Source organism: Phalacrocorax aristotelis, chromosome 15 (assembly GCF_949628215.1).
Source record: "Phalacrocorax aristotelis chromosome 15, bGulAri2.1, whole genome shotgun sequence".
NCBI lineage: Eukaryota > Metazoa > Chordata > Aves > Suliformes > Phalacrocoracidae > Phalacrocorax > Phalacrocorax aristotelis.
The window spans coordinates 13,694,019-13,710,410 of NC_134290.1; the positions used below are offsets into that span (position 1 = coordinate 13,694,019).

Genomic DNA, 16,392 nt, shown 5'->3' on the forward strand with positions numbered 1-16,392 from the left:
GATGTTAAAAATACAAGTTTATTTTATGGCGCTTTCAGGCTTCAGGAGGTACCCCCTCCCCAGCTGTAGCTGTGTTACAGCGGTTGTTCGTGGTACCGGCTGCTCCAGCACAGCGGGAGCCCACACGCCTCGCACGTTTTTTCAAGCAGAAGCATCCGACAGCCTCAATTGTAACCATTGCACTGATGATGACTGTGCCAATGGAGATGCTTTCAATGACTCATTTACCTCCGGTATAGTTTTACTTTTTATTTTCAGTTTACATTTTGCTGTTGAAAACAAATCTTCAGTGCAGCACTGCTCACTTTAAGATTTACTGACAAGTGAAAATGATGGGAGAACAGCCTTTCAGTGAGTCCTTTCCACTTTAGAAAACAGTATAGCCCCAGATGCTGTATTATTTAAGTGTAATTATATTTAATTAAATATAATTTTAAGCACTGTCATTTTTGTATGGTCGCTCATTTCTTTCCAGTTCTTTTCCTCAAAGTTTTATCTCTATACTTTTTACTAGTAAGCAATATTAATCTAAAATTTTAGATTTAGTCACAAAAAGTCCCCGGGACCACGTCCTGATCCTCAGAGCAGGGCGAGACTCCTTTGGCACAGGGGCGATCGCTGCAGGAATCGGCCTCGGGGAAGGGCAGCTGCACGCGGCACCTGCAGCGACAGCCCGCTGGCCTTCTCCGGCAGGTAGAAGTTATATTTTCTTCATTGCTGAACTATTCCCTACGTGTTTGGGGCACTATTTTATTGTAATCAAGAGGAGTGGTAGGTTTTTTTCTTCCTCCCTTCTGCATTTATCCCTTCACGTTGTACGAGGCTTTTATCGCGCGCGCTCCAGGTAAGCGGCGTCTCGTGCCTCCTTTTTGCGGATTTTACGCTAAATCTGGAAGTAAAGGGCCAGCACCGTTCCCTGCCCTGACAGGAATTACTCCTCTAACGCCTCCTCCACCCCCCTCTATGCACCCAATAAACGTTACTTTTCTGTCCTGGCCCAGAGTCCGGTTCGTGGGCGCGCTCTCCCCCAGCCCCCGTCCCCACACACGGCGGGGGCGAGCGAGGGGGGAGCGGGATGCGAGACCGGCCGGGGGGCGGGAGCGCGGCGCGCATGCGCTGGTGGCGGCGCAGGCGCAGAGCGCGGGCGGGCGGGGCGGTGGCGCAGGCGCCGGGAGCGGAGCGGGGCGCAGCGCAGGCGGCGCGGTTTGTCTCCTGCCGGCGCTGGTAGCGGCCGCCGCTCCCGCCGCCCCCCGCCCCCGCTTCCTGCGCGGAGCGAATGGAAAGTCCGGCCCCGCCGCCCGCGGTAAGTGGGGCCCGTCGGGCCGTGGCGGGGGGGGGTGGGGGTGGGGGTGGCGGTGGGCCCCGCTCCTCACAGCCTCCCCCCTGCGGGCCCCAGGCCCGGCGGCGCCGCTCCTGGCGGCGGGGGTGGGGGGCGGTGGAACGGGCCTTCCGCGCGGGCCGGGGGCGGGCAGGGCCGGCCGCGTCCCGCCGCCGCGGCGCGGGGAGCGGGGGAGGCGGCGGCGGCGCTTCCCGGGCGGGCCGCGGCGGGGGGAGCCTCGGGACGGCCGGGCCGGGCCGGGCGCTCTCCGTGGGCTCGGGCCCGCCGCACACTTCGGTGTCCGCACACAAAAGGCGATCGCTTCTCCGCGGGCCGGCGGCGGCAGCCGCTGGTGACGCTCCCTTATCGGCCTGTTAATTAATTGTTCTCTCTTGGGCCGTAAATGTTAGCGAGGTACAGGTAATTAAAATAATAAGACCTTGTTACTGGCGATAGGTGATATCGTTTGAATCTTAATTATTTGGTATCAGTACTATTAAAGAGTCACAATGCCACGAAGTATTGCGGTATTATGAAGTCTTTTGGAAAAGGTGCCTGTAAGGAGCGGGATGTGTTTTTCCCCTCCCGCTCCGCCCAGGGCTCTCCCCAGACGGGAGCTGCGGGGGGCGAGAGAGACGGCCCCTGCCCGGAGAGGTGGGTCGGTGCCGGGGCCCCGCGGCCGGCGAGATCCCGCGCTGCCGAGCGGCCCCTGCCGCCTCCGGAGGCAGCGCTCCCCCGGGGGCCGCGCCGGCCGCGTCCCCGGCGCCGGGGCGGGAGCACCCCGCCGCAGCGGGCGCAGGAGAGCCAGGAGCCGCGCCGTGTTGCCCCGCCTGAGCAGCGAGTGGGGCAGCCCGAGCCTTTGCGGGGTGTCTGGGGGGCGATACCGCCGCTGCCTGTCGCCACTTGCGACCGACTTGAGCAAAGGCGAAGGAAGGACAGCGTGCTTGTGTGTGCCTTTGGCCTGAAATACCCAAACCATTTTCAAAACATGAGCGAGATTTTGAAATAAAAAAAGAGAAGGTTTCATTTTTGTGCTGCTGCTGCTGTGTGGTGCCCAGTGCTGCATCTACCTGTCCGTGCATGTCAGTGTAATTTTTTATCGTCAATGACTGAAATACAAAACTGGAACGTTTTTGGAATTCCAGATCGCTTGGCTCAATAAACGGCATTTTAAATGAAATGCAGATTTGGGTTAATTTTCATCTCTCTAAGGGGTTAGCGTTCGGAAGGAAGGAGAAGGCAGAGTTAAGTGTCAAGTACAACACTTTTTCAACCGTCTAGATGATTTAGGAGTGAGTTTTTCATGACACTTTTTTTCCCAGCAGCTAGAACAATAAAGTTGAACAGTCTGTCCATTTTTTGTCATGTTTCCAGTTGCTGTTGAAGAAACATGCTGTAGATTTTAAGCAACTCTTGTGTTTTCTGGAACATGGTATTAAGTGTTAAAAGCACCGAAACATTGGGAATAACGAACGCAAAAAAGAGTAGATACTTTTGATGTTGGAGCCTGTTGATCCTCCAAGTCCCACAGAAAGGGAAAAAGTAATTTTTTTTAAATTTGAAGTAATTCTAACTAAGAGGAACGTATCATATGCAAAACTATTCAACAGCACTTTGATGGCTAGAGAAATGTATGAGGGATTTGAGTGAGCTTTTGTGGCGATGAGGATTTCGGATGATGTATGTAAAGCTGATGATGTAAAGCATTTTAAGTAACTGCAAAGATACGATAACCGAGTTCTTACTGTAAGGAAGTCTTTCGAATAGTAACTAAATATTTTCAGTTACAGAAATATTTTTACTTTCCCTGAATTTCTCTTTTTGTGTATTTCTTTAGAGTATACTGTAAAAAAACCTAGAACAGTGAGAATGCACCATGGTAATGGTCCTCAGAATGCCCAGCGCCAGCTCCAGAGGTCCAGGTCCTTCACGGGCAGTGAGGGAGAAGAGCAACAGGCAAATTTACCCCAGTCCCCTGCAGCCTCCTTTGCACCTTCTGCAAGTCCATCTGCACCCCAGTCCCCCAGTTACCAAATACAACAGTTTATAATGAGCCGAAGTCCAGTAGCTGGGCAGAATGTGAACATCACGCTGCAAAACGTCGGGCCGGTGGCTTCAGGAAACCAGCAGATCACGCTTACCCCGTTGCCAATTCCGAACCCAACGTCACCGAGTTTTCAGTTCAGCCCTCAGCAGAGGCGGTTCGAGCATGGATCCCCCTCGTATATTCAAGTTACGTCGCCGCTGCCTCAACAGGTTCAGTCTCAGAGCCCTACACAGCCTAACCCTGTGCCCGTGCAGACGTTGCCAAGCGTTCGGGCAGGCACTCCAGGCCCCGGCTTGGGTATGTGCAGCCAGAGCCCTACCAGAGGATTTGTAGATGCTAGTGTGCTTGTGAGACAAATCAGCCTGAGTCCTTCCAACGGTGGACACTTCGTGTATCAAGAAGGGCCGGGAATTGCACAAATTGCCCAAGGCGCTGCCGCGCAAGTACAGCTTCCATCTTCTGGGGCGCCTGCAACGGTGAGGGAACGCAGGCTTTCACAGCCTCACTCTCAGTCGGGTGGCACCATTCATCATCTCGGTCCTCAGAGTCCTGTAGCTAGCGGAGCAAATATGCAATCCTTGACTAGTCCAGGCCACATCACGACGACCAGCTTGCCGCCCCAAATCAGCAATATTATCCAGGGGCAACTTATGCAGCAGCAGCAGCAAGTGCTTCAGGGCCAGCAGCTGGGCAGACCCATTGGGTATGACAGGACTTCTGGAGGATTGATAGCAGGAGTAGGAGGACCCGGTGCGTTTGGAATGACATCACCGCCTCCTCCCACAAGTCCTTCACGGGCCACTGTACCACAGGGGCTGTCGAGTCTTCCTCTTACTCCTACAGTTAACACGACAGTGAAAAAACAACCCAAAAAATTGGAGGAGATTCCTCCTGCCAACCAAGAGACTGCTCAGATGAGGAAACAATGTTTGGATCACCACCACAAGCAGATGGAAATTCTTAAGGAAACTTTTAAGGAATGTTTGATTGAACTGTTTTTCCTGCAACATCTTCAAGGGAATATGATGGACTTCTTAGCTTTTAAGAAGAAACATTGTGTTCCACTGCAAGCGTACCTGAGGCAAAATGACTTGGATCTGGAGGAGGAAGAAGAGGAAGAACAATCTGAGGTCATCAATGATGAGGTAAGGCATCTGTTGGTTAACATTTTGGATTAAAATCGTAGATGAAGTTGTGGCACCTGGAGTATTAGAGAATGGGATCGTACCTGAAAAATCATCTTTACTTAATGAAGTACGGCAATTTTTATTTAAATAGTTGGTCTGAGAGTATGCGGTTCTGCAAGGTAGCATGGATCGACGGGGTGGTTTGAGCGTGCCGTTAGAGTTTTGTCTTGAAAAGAGAAGAACAGAGAGGTGAAAGGAGCTTTCGCTGTCCTAGTTAGTCCATAAACCAACACACGAATGAAGGTGCAGTTGGTGTGGAAGCTGTTTTAAGCGATCAGAATGAATGTGAATAGGGATCATAGATCAAATTTCACTTACTAGACTTAGGCAAACCAAAAAAGTATAAGCAAGAAGTGTTGTAAGAGATTAACCTTTATTTGACTCGTGTGGCTTCTAACCATAGATGTTACTGAAGTTCATTGTTGCTGTGGCCAACAAAAGATCTGAAGTTATCTAATTTCTCAGAGAGCACATGAATCATAGTGTAATTGGGTCCGTAGCAATGATTCAGGTTGCTTAGGCTGCCTTAGAGCTCCGTGCATGTATTGCTTTCCAAATGATTTAAAAACAGCGCTTGTAGACTGGACAGTAAGAAGTTAACTTTGTTATTTACGCAAGGGTTTAAAATTACTAACTTCAATTCAGTGCTGATTAATGACAAAGGACTTGAACTAAGCTCGCCCCAGCCAGACGTGCAGCATCCCCCACGCGTTCGTACCTACGCGTGCAGCCCTTGACCTGCGGCCCCCCCGCAGCTGCGGGGGCCGAGCCCGTCCTGCGCAGCACCCACCCGCAAGCCTGCGCGCGGTACAGCTGATGCCGCTGTGTTGCTCGGCACTCACAAATGCCGTTTAAAATTTGTAAAAATGTGGATAGGAATATAGTGGCCAGTTTGTAAAGAACCAAACCAAACCTGTTAGGTAAAGAAACTCATACTGCTTTGAAATACCGGCTAGAAATGAGCGTCTTCAGTGAAAATTGATGACTGTCTTAGGTGTGAATCACTACTGATCATGTCTGCGGTTGGAATTTGTGGGAAGTTTTAACGTGAAGTTGAATTTGTTCGTGGTTTTGTGGTCTAAACTTCTTGACTAGGAAAATCTATTTTTACCTGTGGATGGTTATTGATAATTTTGGAGGAATTGTTTCTGTATATAGTAACATAAAAGCTAGCCTGGTATTGTAATTTATGGACAACAGATTTTCAGTATTTATTTTTCACCTGGTTTGTATTTTGTCAAATTGTTTAGGTGTTCTTGTTGGCTTGCGTGTTTGTCAGCTGAAATACCAGGTATTTTCAACGCCAGTACGCTCATTTTGAGAGATCTTTAGCGGGTGTAAATTGTAAAGGTTCACTGAAGTCGGTGGAGCTTTACATCAGCTGAGGCTCTGCCCCTGGGTCTTTCGGGTCGGGAGTTTGCTGTACTTCACTGCCTTCTTTTGATGGATTGTCTTGTGTTCGTGCAAGCCGCTTGTCTGTTTAACTGCCGGAATATTTTGCAAAGTGCAGCAGCAGAAGTCTTTACGTGTTTCCAAACGATGAACCCTTTTGAAAGATTAAGACATCTTTCGAGTATGTTCTTTCTTTGTATTTTTTCGTCGTCTTCTCTTTTATTTCCCCCTCCCCCCCTATCACTTTCTGCTAAAGCAACGCGCTTCATCCCTCTTGCCTGCAAAGGTTGATCACTTGGGGAGTTTGAGGGGAGAGCGAGTGGTGGCTGTGCTCATTGCTTAAATAAATGTTGGAGCTCTCCTAAGTTCAAACTGTCTGTCATGCTAATTTGTTGTCCGTTAGGCGCAGCAATCATTAAATTTAAAACACACTTTTCTGTTAACTGGATTTAAGAAAAAGGTTTCCAGTGGCGAGAAGTCACTATAAATAGTCAAGGCTGTGCTGTGGTCTGCTATTAAAAGTGAGAGAGAACTCTTCGAAAACAGCCTGCGTTCAAACCGAGCCGTACCGATGGTTGTTTAGTTATAATCCCCTCTTCAGTGAGGTACCATCGGTACAAAGTGAGTGTGTTGAACGGTACAGAGAAAAAAAAAAAGAAGAAAAACTTTTAAAAAGAAAATGATTCTCCCTTCTTTTTTTTTTCCCAAAATATTTCTCTCAGGTAAAGGTTGTGACAGGAAAGGATGGGCAGACTGGTACTCCTGTCGCTATAGCAACCCAGCTTCCTCCAAATGTTTCTGCTGCTTTTTCATCCCAGCAGCAACCATTTCAGGTACTTTTCAATGGTTCTAAAATGTAGTTTCATCCCAGATTTTTTTTCTTCATTCAGATTTGACATTTCTTAGATGAATTAGAATTTTCCCAAGAGCCCATCCCTTATCATCTAAACAAAACAAAACAACCCTTGGCAATCTTCAAATGCATCGGTATTAATGAAGCCTTGAGGAAGTTAAATCTTTGTCTCCAGGTTGCTGGCTTATTTCATTAACTTTCAGCTTGAACGTTTTCACTTTGGTTTGTTTGTCTTTTGTTTCCCTAACGCATTTGGTTCATTTGTGCATTCTGCATAGTGATAATATGGATTCTTTTGTCTGTGGCGTTGTAATTGTGGATTTCTTCTAAATTTCTTTTCTTTTTTTTCCTTATCTGTTAAAGGTTTTGAGTATGGCTACAGAAGGTTTTGGATTTGCCTCCCCTGAAATGTTTTGAACAACAATAATAATGCTCTGACGCTTTTTTTTCCCTGCTTTCCACTAGCTCTGCGATAAATGTTGGGAAGAAGAAACTGAAGTGCTTATTTTTATTATATAAATCCTTTTTTATATCTTTTTTTTTTTTTTGCATGAGGGACTACTGAACAAAGTAAAGAAATAAATGTGATAAACAGTTAAAATTTCTGTGGGTCAGTAATGATGCAACTTTTACATTCAGTCTAGTATGGCTTTATGCAGCTACCTTCAAATCTGTGCTACCCAGACACCATTGCTTGAGGTAATATACCCTAATTCCTCAGCACCTAAAATACTTGCCTTTTAGCTCAGTCACATACACTTAAATAGCAGGTGTTAGAGGGTGAATTACACTGCTGTACCCTGGAAGCCATACAGTCTGCACTGCCTTCGTCTAGATTTTGGAAAATGGAGAGTTAAATGAAACGCAAAACGGGTTGTGTTCCCGTGTATAACAACCGGGGTCTTCACCGCGATGCTTTACAGATGAGGTGCATAGTTAAGGGGCTTGCACTGAGAGCTCGTTGTTGTGGCCAATGCTTGCATGGCTTGGAAGTCTCCGTAGGCTTCGTCCAAGCTCTTTAAAATCTGTAATGTTGTATCAGGTCATTTATTACAGTGATCAGGGTAATGATCAAGCTCTAGCTACAGCAATGATAAAGTTCTTTTGAAAGTATTACACCATTTCAGATCTGTTTCGGAGAAACCAGCAGGTACATGCCAAAAACGTACAAAACTCTGTAATTGTGATAATACCTTTTAGCGCAAACTGTTAACAGCAAGTATCATTTCATCAGTCTTTCCCTTTGTAACTGTTTATAGAGAAATAATGTGGCCCGATCAGCAGCATCATTCAAATTTGAGTGCGTAAGTGCAGCACTCAGAATGATTATTGTGGGTGTGCTGCATAATCATGACCTCCGGGGAACTACATTATTTTAATTAAAGTTAGGACAGTTTTAGTCTAATATTAGTGGTATGTGACTGCAATTTATAAAGACAGAACAGCTTTGCTCTTTGAAGCGTCTGGCCTAAATTATGTGGTGATAATGCAGACAGCTGGGAGGCATGCTCTTAAGAAAATGTCACTCAAAAATCCTGAAGTAGAGATGCAGCCTGAAACTGTGAGTATGCAATCATCCAGAGTGAGAGTGCAGGTGAAATAAACGGCGTTTGAAGCAGAGGTTGGAGAGCGTACTTTCTTAAACTGATGTCCCTGAAAGCATTTGATGTGAACGGGATGTAAGCTGAATTTGTTAATTAATCCAGTAGCCTTGTAGAAGGTATGTTTTTGTGACTTATTTTGAAAATTCTATGAACGCCTCAGTGTATGATGCTCTGCCAGACACTGGACTTGAAATGTGCTGCATGTCTGCCTTGTGAGAAGAAAAACATCTGAAAACTTGATCTATATCGAGTGTGATGCGACAGTGAACCATGACTGTTAGGGCTGAACATGAGTCAGAGATTCTTAAAGCCAAAATTCGCATCTTAAGGCTATAGCTGTATTGCTAGAGCGGCCACAAATGCCCTCACGGCAGCAAAGAGATTAAATGTCATTAATTCACAGCTATTGATAGAATCCGAGTGGCGTGAGATATATTCAGCTCAAAAAGGAGTGTTTGAAACCCAGTTGCTTTAGGTGATGTTGGCTATGTTTATTAATACAGTTCGATGAAGTGACGGCTATGGTTTATTTCAATATAGACTGGCGTTTACTTCCTTAGGCTTAATTTACATTGACAGAATTTCTGTGAAAAATCAGAGAAGAAAAGACCTGTGAGTAAACTAGAAGATTCTTTTGGGAAGTTGCTGTCTTTGCTCTGTTGTCATAATAAATTTTCACAACGTTTGCAAACCCTTACCGTACTTTGATATGGCAGAGGCTCTCACCAACAGCAAATTACACTTAGAGAACTTGAATGTTAAATTAGCTCATTTTCCAGGACATAGAAGCGCACATAAATTCTGTCGTTGTATTTTCTGATAGAATCTCTTAAGCCCTTTCTTTAGACCCCTATTTTACTCATAATAAGTTTCATAGTAAAATATTGGGTATAGCATGGCTAAATATTGAGAAGACCTTGAAAACGTGACTTGGAAACTCACTGAAAAGAACTGGGCTTGCACAGACGCTGGCAGACATTAACTACTTACCAGTAGTGCTGAGGGCCCAGAGGGCATGGAAATCCTTATGTACCCAAACTTGCTTGTTTCAGTAATCCTGCGTGAGTCTGCCAACCGAGTTTGATGCTGAAAGGAATATCTAGGTTATAGTCTCTGCCATCATTGCCAATATTAATTGTAGTAATTTTTAAATAAGGGTTTCATGCACTGTGTAATGCTACTGAAGCTAAACTCCAACCTGCTGAATCAAACCCCTGTGATTTCTTTTGCATCTCAATATCAATAGTGCTCTTCCAGGGTTGCTAATTCATAGTTGTGTGACGTTATCAGACAAAATGTCTAGTACATTCTGATGAACTCTGGTGTCACATTAGCCGTATGGCAATATTGTGCTTCTCCTCGTGGCGTTCCTTTGCGGTACTCATTTTGCCAGCTGTGCAAACAACTACAAGTCTAGCATCCAAAAAACTGGAATTGGAACTTGTGTAACTTGGCTGAGATTCTTTTATTCCGAGTCTTGGCAGCTTTTCCTGAAGGATTTCAAGGCTCACTCTAATGGACCTTTATCCTGAGAGCAGCAGTGGTAGAGCCTCGAGTAAGCTTAAACTGTCTTCAGGATGAGAGTTCGTGTGTGTGTTACTAATGCTTCACCCAGAGCGAAAAGGATTCGCTTCCACACACATATTGACTCTCATGTCTTACTCTTGTGCCTTGCTGGTTATGATACAGTTTATGCACAAATTTTCTCTCCTCATTTAATTTCCCTTCTAATGAAGTCATAATGTTTAATTTTTGCCATGTGAGCTTTTTATTGCAGCTATATACTATATAAATATGTCACTTTGATTTCATTGCAGCATTTTGTGAATGATGAAGGGTAATGCATTAATGAAAATTTCCATTACAAAAAAAAAAAAATATTGGGCAAGTTTATTTTTCACATATCCCATTTTCCTGGGTTTGGTATCACTTTTTAAAAAACATAGACGTGTGTTATATATAACCAACTTCATCAGTTTAGCTACTGTTTTAAAATTTAAACTCAGCGAAGGGTATCTGTCCATTATGGACATCTACAGCTTTATAGCAGATATCAAATGAGCCTTATTTGCTGCATCGTAAAACTGTTCTCAAGGATTATTTGTTCTGGACCGGCCTCTTTAGATCCGTTTGTAAGTTATATCTTGATGTCAGACTACCTACAGATTGAACTTTTGTGATTTGTTTTCTTTCTCCAATAGCAAACGCATACAGGGACTCCAGTACCAGTGACTGTGAACACCATAGAAATTGAAGCTTTTAAGAGACAGCAGGCACTTGCACCAGCAGGTATGTTCCGCAGACAGATTTTCACCTTGGTTCTTTGGTTTTTTTTTTTCCAAACAGTTAATGGAGCCCGCTGTTCTGTAACTCTTGAAATACAGTTTTGCCTCACCTTGGGAGTTGCCAGATCCTTAGGACTATCTATTGTGAATGGTGCTGTGTGAAGCATGTGCTCTGCTCACAATAGATAGGACTGGATTTGGCAGGCATGGAGACATCGCTAGGTTGATTGTTCTGGCTAAGAAGATTGGAGATGGCCAACTTGGACTTAGAGGGACTCTGCCCTTGGAGCATGTTCTTCATAAATGCTACACATGTTTAGCAGTCGTAGCTTTCTGAGCTGATGTTGGAATCATGTGTAGTAGTTTGCTTTGTAAATTGAACCCATTCCATTATACCGTGCCATAAATGGAATTTGAATATCACAGATTCGTCTAAGAGACCACGAATTGAAGTGGGCCGTCATGGGATGGTTTTTCAGCACCCGGGTGTGGCTTCAGGAGTTCCTCTTCAACAGCTAATGCCAACGGCACAAGGTACTGTGTCACCACATGCCAATTGCACATTAATTTAACACGGAGATGTTAGTGATGGGACTAGAAACTTGGGCTTCCGGCCTTCCAAGATCCTAGTCCCACCACGCACTTCTCCATGTAAATTAATACTTGGTATGCAATGCCTGGTTTGTTTAAGGAGCTGAGTGACGGGCTCCAAAGGTGCATGTGGGCATGGAAATACGTCACAGGTGCTGATGCAAAATGGTTAACCTGAGAATTCTGGAACCGAGCCAATGACTTATGAAAAGGAAACCTCCTAATTTGCAACATCACGACAAATTTTTATCCCGTAGTCATGCCAAGCTTTAGAATATGTGTTAGAGTGATTGTGTTCAGAACGAAGTATAATATAGGCTTGATGCTGTCACTTTAGGTTAAATTCCATTAGCTCACCAGTCCCTTTTTTTTTTAAAGTATAAGAAATTCAGAAGACATATAACGACATGAGTTTTTTTCATAGTTGCTGTGCTCCAAATTTTAGTTGCAATCCCGTGCATGAAATACTTTGTCGTTCATTGTAACGGTGATTTATTTTGTGATTGTGATGTGGTATTTTCAAGTGATGGTGTCTTGTGGCAAAGTAAGTAACAAATTAGTCTATTTGCGGTTGATTTCCTCTTTGTGTCGGTAAAGAGCATGGGACGTTTTAATTTCATCTATGTTGTGTTTCCTCTCACTTTGTAGGTGGAATGCCTCCCACTCCTCAAACTGTGCAGCTGACTGGGCAGAAACAGAGCCAACAACAGTATGACCCATCTAAAGGCCCTCCCGTGCAGAACGCAGCAAGTCTGCACACCCCTCCGCCGCAGCTGCCGGGGAGACTGCAACCTGCAAATGTCCCCATGACGTCTCTCCCAGCTGCGCTGCAGCTTTCACAGCAGCAGCCGCAGGTAGTGGAGTCTCCAGCTCAGCCTCAGATTCAGGTGAAGATCCAGCCTCAAAGCGTACCCCTGACCTCCGCTCCACTCCCAGCACCGATTCAACAGCAGGTGCCACCAGCAATCCACGTGCAAGGACAGACACCGAACCAAGTGTCGCAGCCACAAGCTGCAATACAGCAACAGGTATGTGAACTTTGTTGGGGTGAAAATACGCTTGTTTCAACGCCCAGTAAAATCCAAGAACCTTATCTTCCTGAAAATACATGAAATACGTTAATGTTTTTTAATTCCGCTGGACACTGAAATCCTTTCCTTACAAAAATGCAGGTGTTTGTTTTTTATTAAATTAAGGTCAGCATTATCTTCTGCTGTAGTGTAGACAAGCATCAAATCCTAAACTCATCCACTAACAAATGTGTTTCTTGGGCAGACTGTGACTCTGACACGACCATCTGCAGATCCTGCTCAGACTTCTCAGCGTCTTACGGCAAATACCCTACCGCCTACCTCATCCGTTGTGCCAGCAGCTCTCTCAGGCACAACACCGCCTTCCACATATCCAGTACAAACAAACAGGACCTCTCCAGCAACTAACAAGTCCCTGTCTCCTATTGCATCAAAACCCCCAGGCTTAGCAGTAGCAGCAGCACCTAAAACACAAAGTCCGGCTCAGAATGCAGCAGTATTACCACAGGACAACTCTCAAGACAAGCTTGCTGAGCAAGTAAAGCTGGTAAGATTTTTTGGGTTTCCCCGAAACTTATGGACAGTTACGACGCAAATAACCATGAACACGAGCGATGTGTTTGAGTTGTGAAAATGGGCTGTTTTGTGGAGGAGTGGGGTGTTTGGTGGTGTTTCTTTTTTAGTCTGCTTTACGTAGTGAGTTTTGCATTTATGGGCATTCAGAGGGGTTGGAGAAGGCGTGCTGGCATTCGTACTGCTGTTGCGTTCTTTTTCTTTCTATATATTGATGGTATCTACTCATTCGGGATGACTGCAGCCTTATTTATTTTTATAGCTAACTGGAGATGTTGCTTTGCTTATTTGACAGGACCATCATAGAGAACTTGTGGGGGTTTTTTGTTTTGGGTTTTTTTTTTTGGGTTTTTTTTTTTTTTTTCCACAAAATCCAGCAGTATTAATATTAAGTTATATTTATTTTCTTTGGATAAACACATCTGCAATTTCAATTTATGAAAAAAAAAAGAGGGTTATTTGATTGCAGTTCACATGTGTCTTGTAACTTGTTTTTTGTGCTGCCCAGCGAACCTTTTTCATCCTGTTATTTAGCAAAGTACCTCTTGGAATACAGGCTGAAGTGTTGTGATTCTCTTTACGCATAAGTTGAATTTAGTCCAGTCAATTTTTCATGGACGCGGTGTTCAGGCTTGATTTTTGTAATGCATGTGTTACGCTGTTATTCAGCCTTTTTTGCTGTCAATTATTTTGTTGGAGTAGGAGCAATTGCTATTTTTCTATTTGGCTACTGGTTTAGGTGCATTCTGCAGCTTCATTGTAACTCTGTGTACTTCTTTTTAAGGAAAATCAAATCCATCAGCGAATCGCAGAACTGAGGAAGGAAGGTTTATGGTCCCTGAGGCGACTGCCTAAACTCCAAGAGGCTCCAAGGCCAAAATCTCACTGGGATTATTTGCTGGAAGAAATGCAGTGGATGGCAACTGATTTTGCCCAAGAGAGAAAGTGGAAGATGGCAACTGCTAAGAAGGTACTTGAGAAAGACTGTTTTGATTCAGAACAATTAGCATTGCTATCGATGAGCGGGGTAGCAAAGCTACTTAAACGTTCTTTTTCTACAGATAGAAGTGATGGGAATATAAGGCACTGATTTTTAACTTAACTGAGAAGCCATGTTGTCAGCCTCGGATATTCCAGCATGTTAAACTGACTAGAGAATCGTGGATGCAAATAATAGTTTTGGATTTTGTGGATTTTATTCTTCTGGAAATCAAATTGCTTTTTTGGGGACCCAGTCAATATGTCGACTGGGTCGTATTTTAAAAGTACTGCTCTCGTGCCTGTCTCATTAATCAGTTATTCCCTCTCAGTGATGAGTAAATACAGAATTTTGTAAATGACTTCCATTGGATGTGGTTGTCTGTCTAATTCTTCTCTCTTAGTCTCAGAAAAAGATGAAGGAGAAACCATGGAGTTCTAAGGACAGCAGGGGAAACATGGTAGAGAACTGTTTCCGTAGGGGAAGAGAGCAGCACAGAGGGAATAATTAAGTCAGTGATGGAATGAGAATTGGAGAGGTGTGAGATAACATGTAAAATCTGTTTATTTACAATAAGCAAGGGTTTTCTATGGATTCTAGCAATGTAGTGCCGCCTTCTGATATATTTATGACCAGTTTGGGGTAATGAAGAGAGCAACGGAAGGTCATTAGTTTAAATTGCCATGTTGTTTTCTATTGTATATTCTGAAGTGACGGAAACTCAGAACTCTCTTCCTTATGAGCAAAGTATTGAAAGAAGTGTATCATTTTGTAAAATGAAGGTCTGCATTTTGACTATAATTTAAATCTGGATTTGAAGCATTTACTCCATTTGTGGCCAGTGGTGGGTTTCTAAGAACAGGGGAAACAGGAAGGGTAAATATGAAATGATCCTTCCCCTGGCAGTATGCTTCAAACTTCTGGAAGTGCATGTTTTTAGGGACCTTCTGAGCTAAAGGTTGCAATCAAGTCAGTCTTTAACAGCCATTGACTAACCTTTCACTCATGTACGTACACTCTTTTTTTGAGCTCATTTTCCCTTTGGCCTCTGACGTTTTGTGGTGTCGTTTCTATGACTTCATATGTGCTGTCTGAAAAAAAGTTTTCTTTTGTGTGTTTGCTGCTAATTTCAGTAGATTTTTTTTCCTAATTGTTTGACTGAGAGTAGTGAATTAAGTTTCCTACTTGCTTGCTTAGTTGTAGTTCTTGTATTTTCTTTTTTCCTTCGAGTTTCATGTCTGTTGTTTTACTGGTACTGTAAGAATTAGAAATATTGGAGGTGAGTGCTATGTGTGTAAAGTTATGGTCAACATCTGGCTGCTGATAACCACTGTAATCTTAAGGAACACAATGGTGTGTATTTTGAGGTAACCTAAATCAATATCTCTCATGGTATTTTAGATGGTAAGAACTGTGGCTCGTTATCATGAAGAAAAGAAACTTAATGAAGAGCGAGCTAAAAGGGAAGAACAAAACAAACTAAGGCGAATCGCTGCATCAATTGCTAGAGAAATAGAATACTTCTGGTCTAACATTGAACAGGTAAAACACTGATGTACTAATACTTGTGCAAGTCAGACTTTTTTTCATCTTCAGTAATTTATTTATAAAATTTAAGTGCTTTATTAGGCTTGATTTACATTTCAGGTTGTTGAAATAAAGCTGCAAATTGAATTTCAAGAGAAACGGAAAAAAGCTTTGAATTTAAAGAGGATTTCAAGGAAAGGTAATTGTATTCCATTTCTTAAGAAATCCAGTATAAATTCTGATGTTATTGCTTTACGTAATTTCCTTCAGTGGGGTTTAATCTTGTTGGTGACAGAATGGTGAGATGCTAATAATAGGTTGTGAACAGTTCTTAACTATGAGCTACGGCATTTTTTAAATGCTCTTGTGCTAGATTTTGTTAGTATTTCTTGTGGTTTATGTCAAATGCATTTAAAAGTTGATGTAAGGAACACAAAATTGTGAAGTGACCAATGCATACATCAAGTATAATAATCTTCCAGGTAAGGATTCAAAACCTGTAGAAGACCTTTTATTGGAAAAAGAAGGTGACATGGTAAGTCTTTCTGTTTCTTAAAAACCCATCAAATTTATTTAAATATGACTACCTGTATGAGAAAGTTCTGATAAATGAGGAATGTTTTTCTTAAATACATGGGGACGAAAAGCACATTTCTGCGTAGTTACTGATGATTGAACATATTGTCATAAGCACAAATATAATTTTTTCTGGTTGTGAACCACACTTTTAATGGCAAAGTGGATTGCGGTCGATAAGTGTCTTGTAAAGGAAGGATTCATACTTACCTCAGAGGCTTTGAATCAGTATTTCTAAGATTGCAAGACCAAAAAAAAGTACGACTTAATTGCCAGAGTTTGTTTTGGGCAAGTTTCATCTGCTGTAACCAGGGGTAAACTCTGTGGGGCATGAAGGCATGTTTTCAGCTGTTCAGCTGTGATCTATATGCTGAGAGGTGTAGGTATGTTACAGAATGGATCAAACTGAATGAAACTTAAATATCTTTT

At 43.6% G+C, this 16,392-nt stretch overlaps 1 protein-coding gene across 16 annotated transcripts in view; it reads left to right on the plus strand.

The window, feature by feature from the left end:
- The first annotated feature begins 1,148 nt into the window (after nucleotides 1-1,148).
- Nucleotides 1,149-16,392, plus strand: part of EP400 (E1A binding protein p400) — a 50,880-nt gene continuing 35,636 nt past the window's right edge. For 10 of the 16 annotated variants that reach the window (XR_012663243.1, XR_012663242.1, XM_075110514.1 and 7 more), the window contains exons 1-11: nucleotides 1,149-1,303; nucleotides 3,156-4,510; nucleotides 6,667-6,777; nucleotides 10,603-10,690; nucleotides 11,113-11,220; nucleotides 11,926-12,305; nucleotides 12,553-12,855; nucleotides 13,666-13,851; nucleotides 15,262-15,402; nucleotides 15,508-15,586; nucleotides 15,870-15,922. Coding sequence is in view for 14 of the 16 variants with exons in the window: in XM_075110514.1 (XP_074966615.1) it covers nucleotides 3,188-4,510; nucleotides 6,667-6,777; nucleotides 10,603-10,690; nucleotides 11,113-11,220; nucleotides 11,926-12,305; nucleotides 12,553-12,855; nucleotides 13,666-13,851; nucleotides 15,262-15,402; nucleotides 15,508-15,586; nucleotides 15,870-15,922 (2,772 nt within the window). In the remaining 2 variants the exon portion in view is untranslated. The remainder of the gene's footprint in view (nucleotides 1,304-3,155; nucleotides 4,511-6,666; nucleotides 6,778-10,602; nucleotides 10,691-11,112; nucleotides 11,221-11,925; nucleotides 12,306-12,552; nucleotides 12,856-13,665; nucleotides 13,852-15,261; nucleotides 15,403-15,507; nucleotides 15,587-15,869; nucleotides 15,923-16,392) is intronic. The other 6 variants (XM_075110519.1, XM_075110529.1, XM_075110520.1 and 3 more) reach the window with 4 other exon arrangements.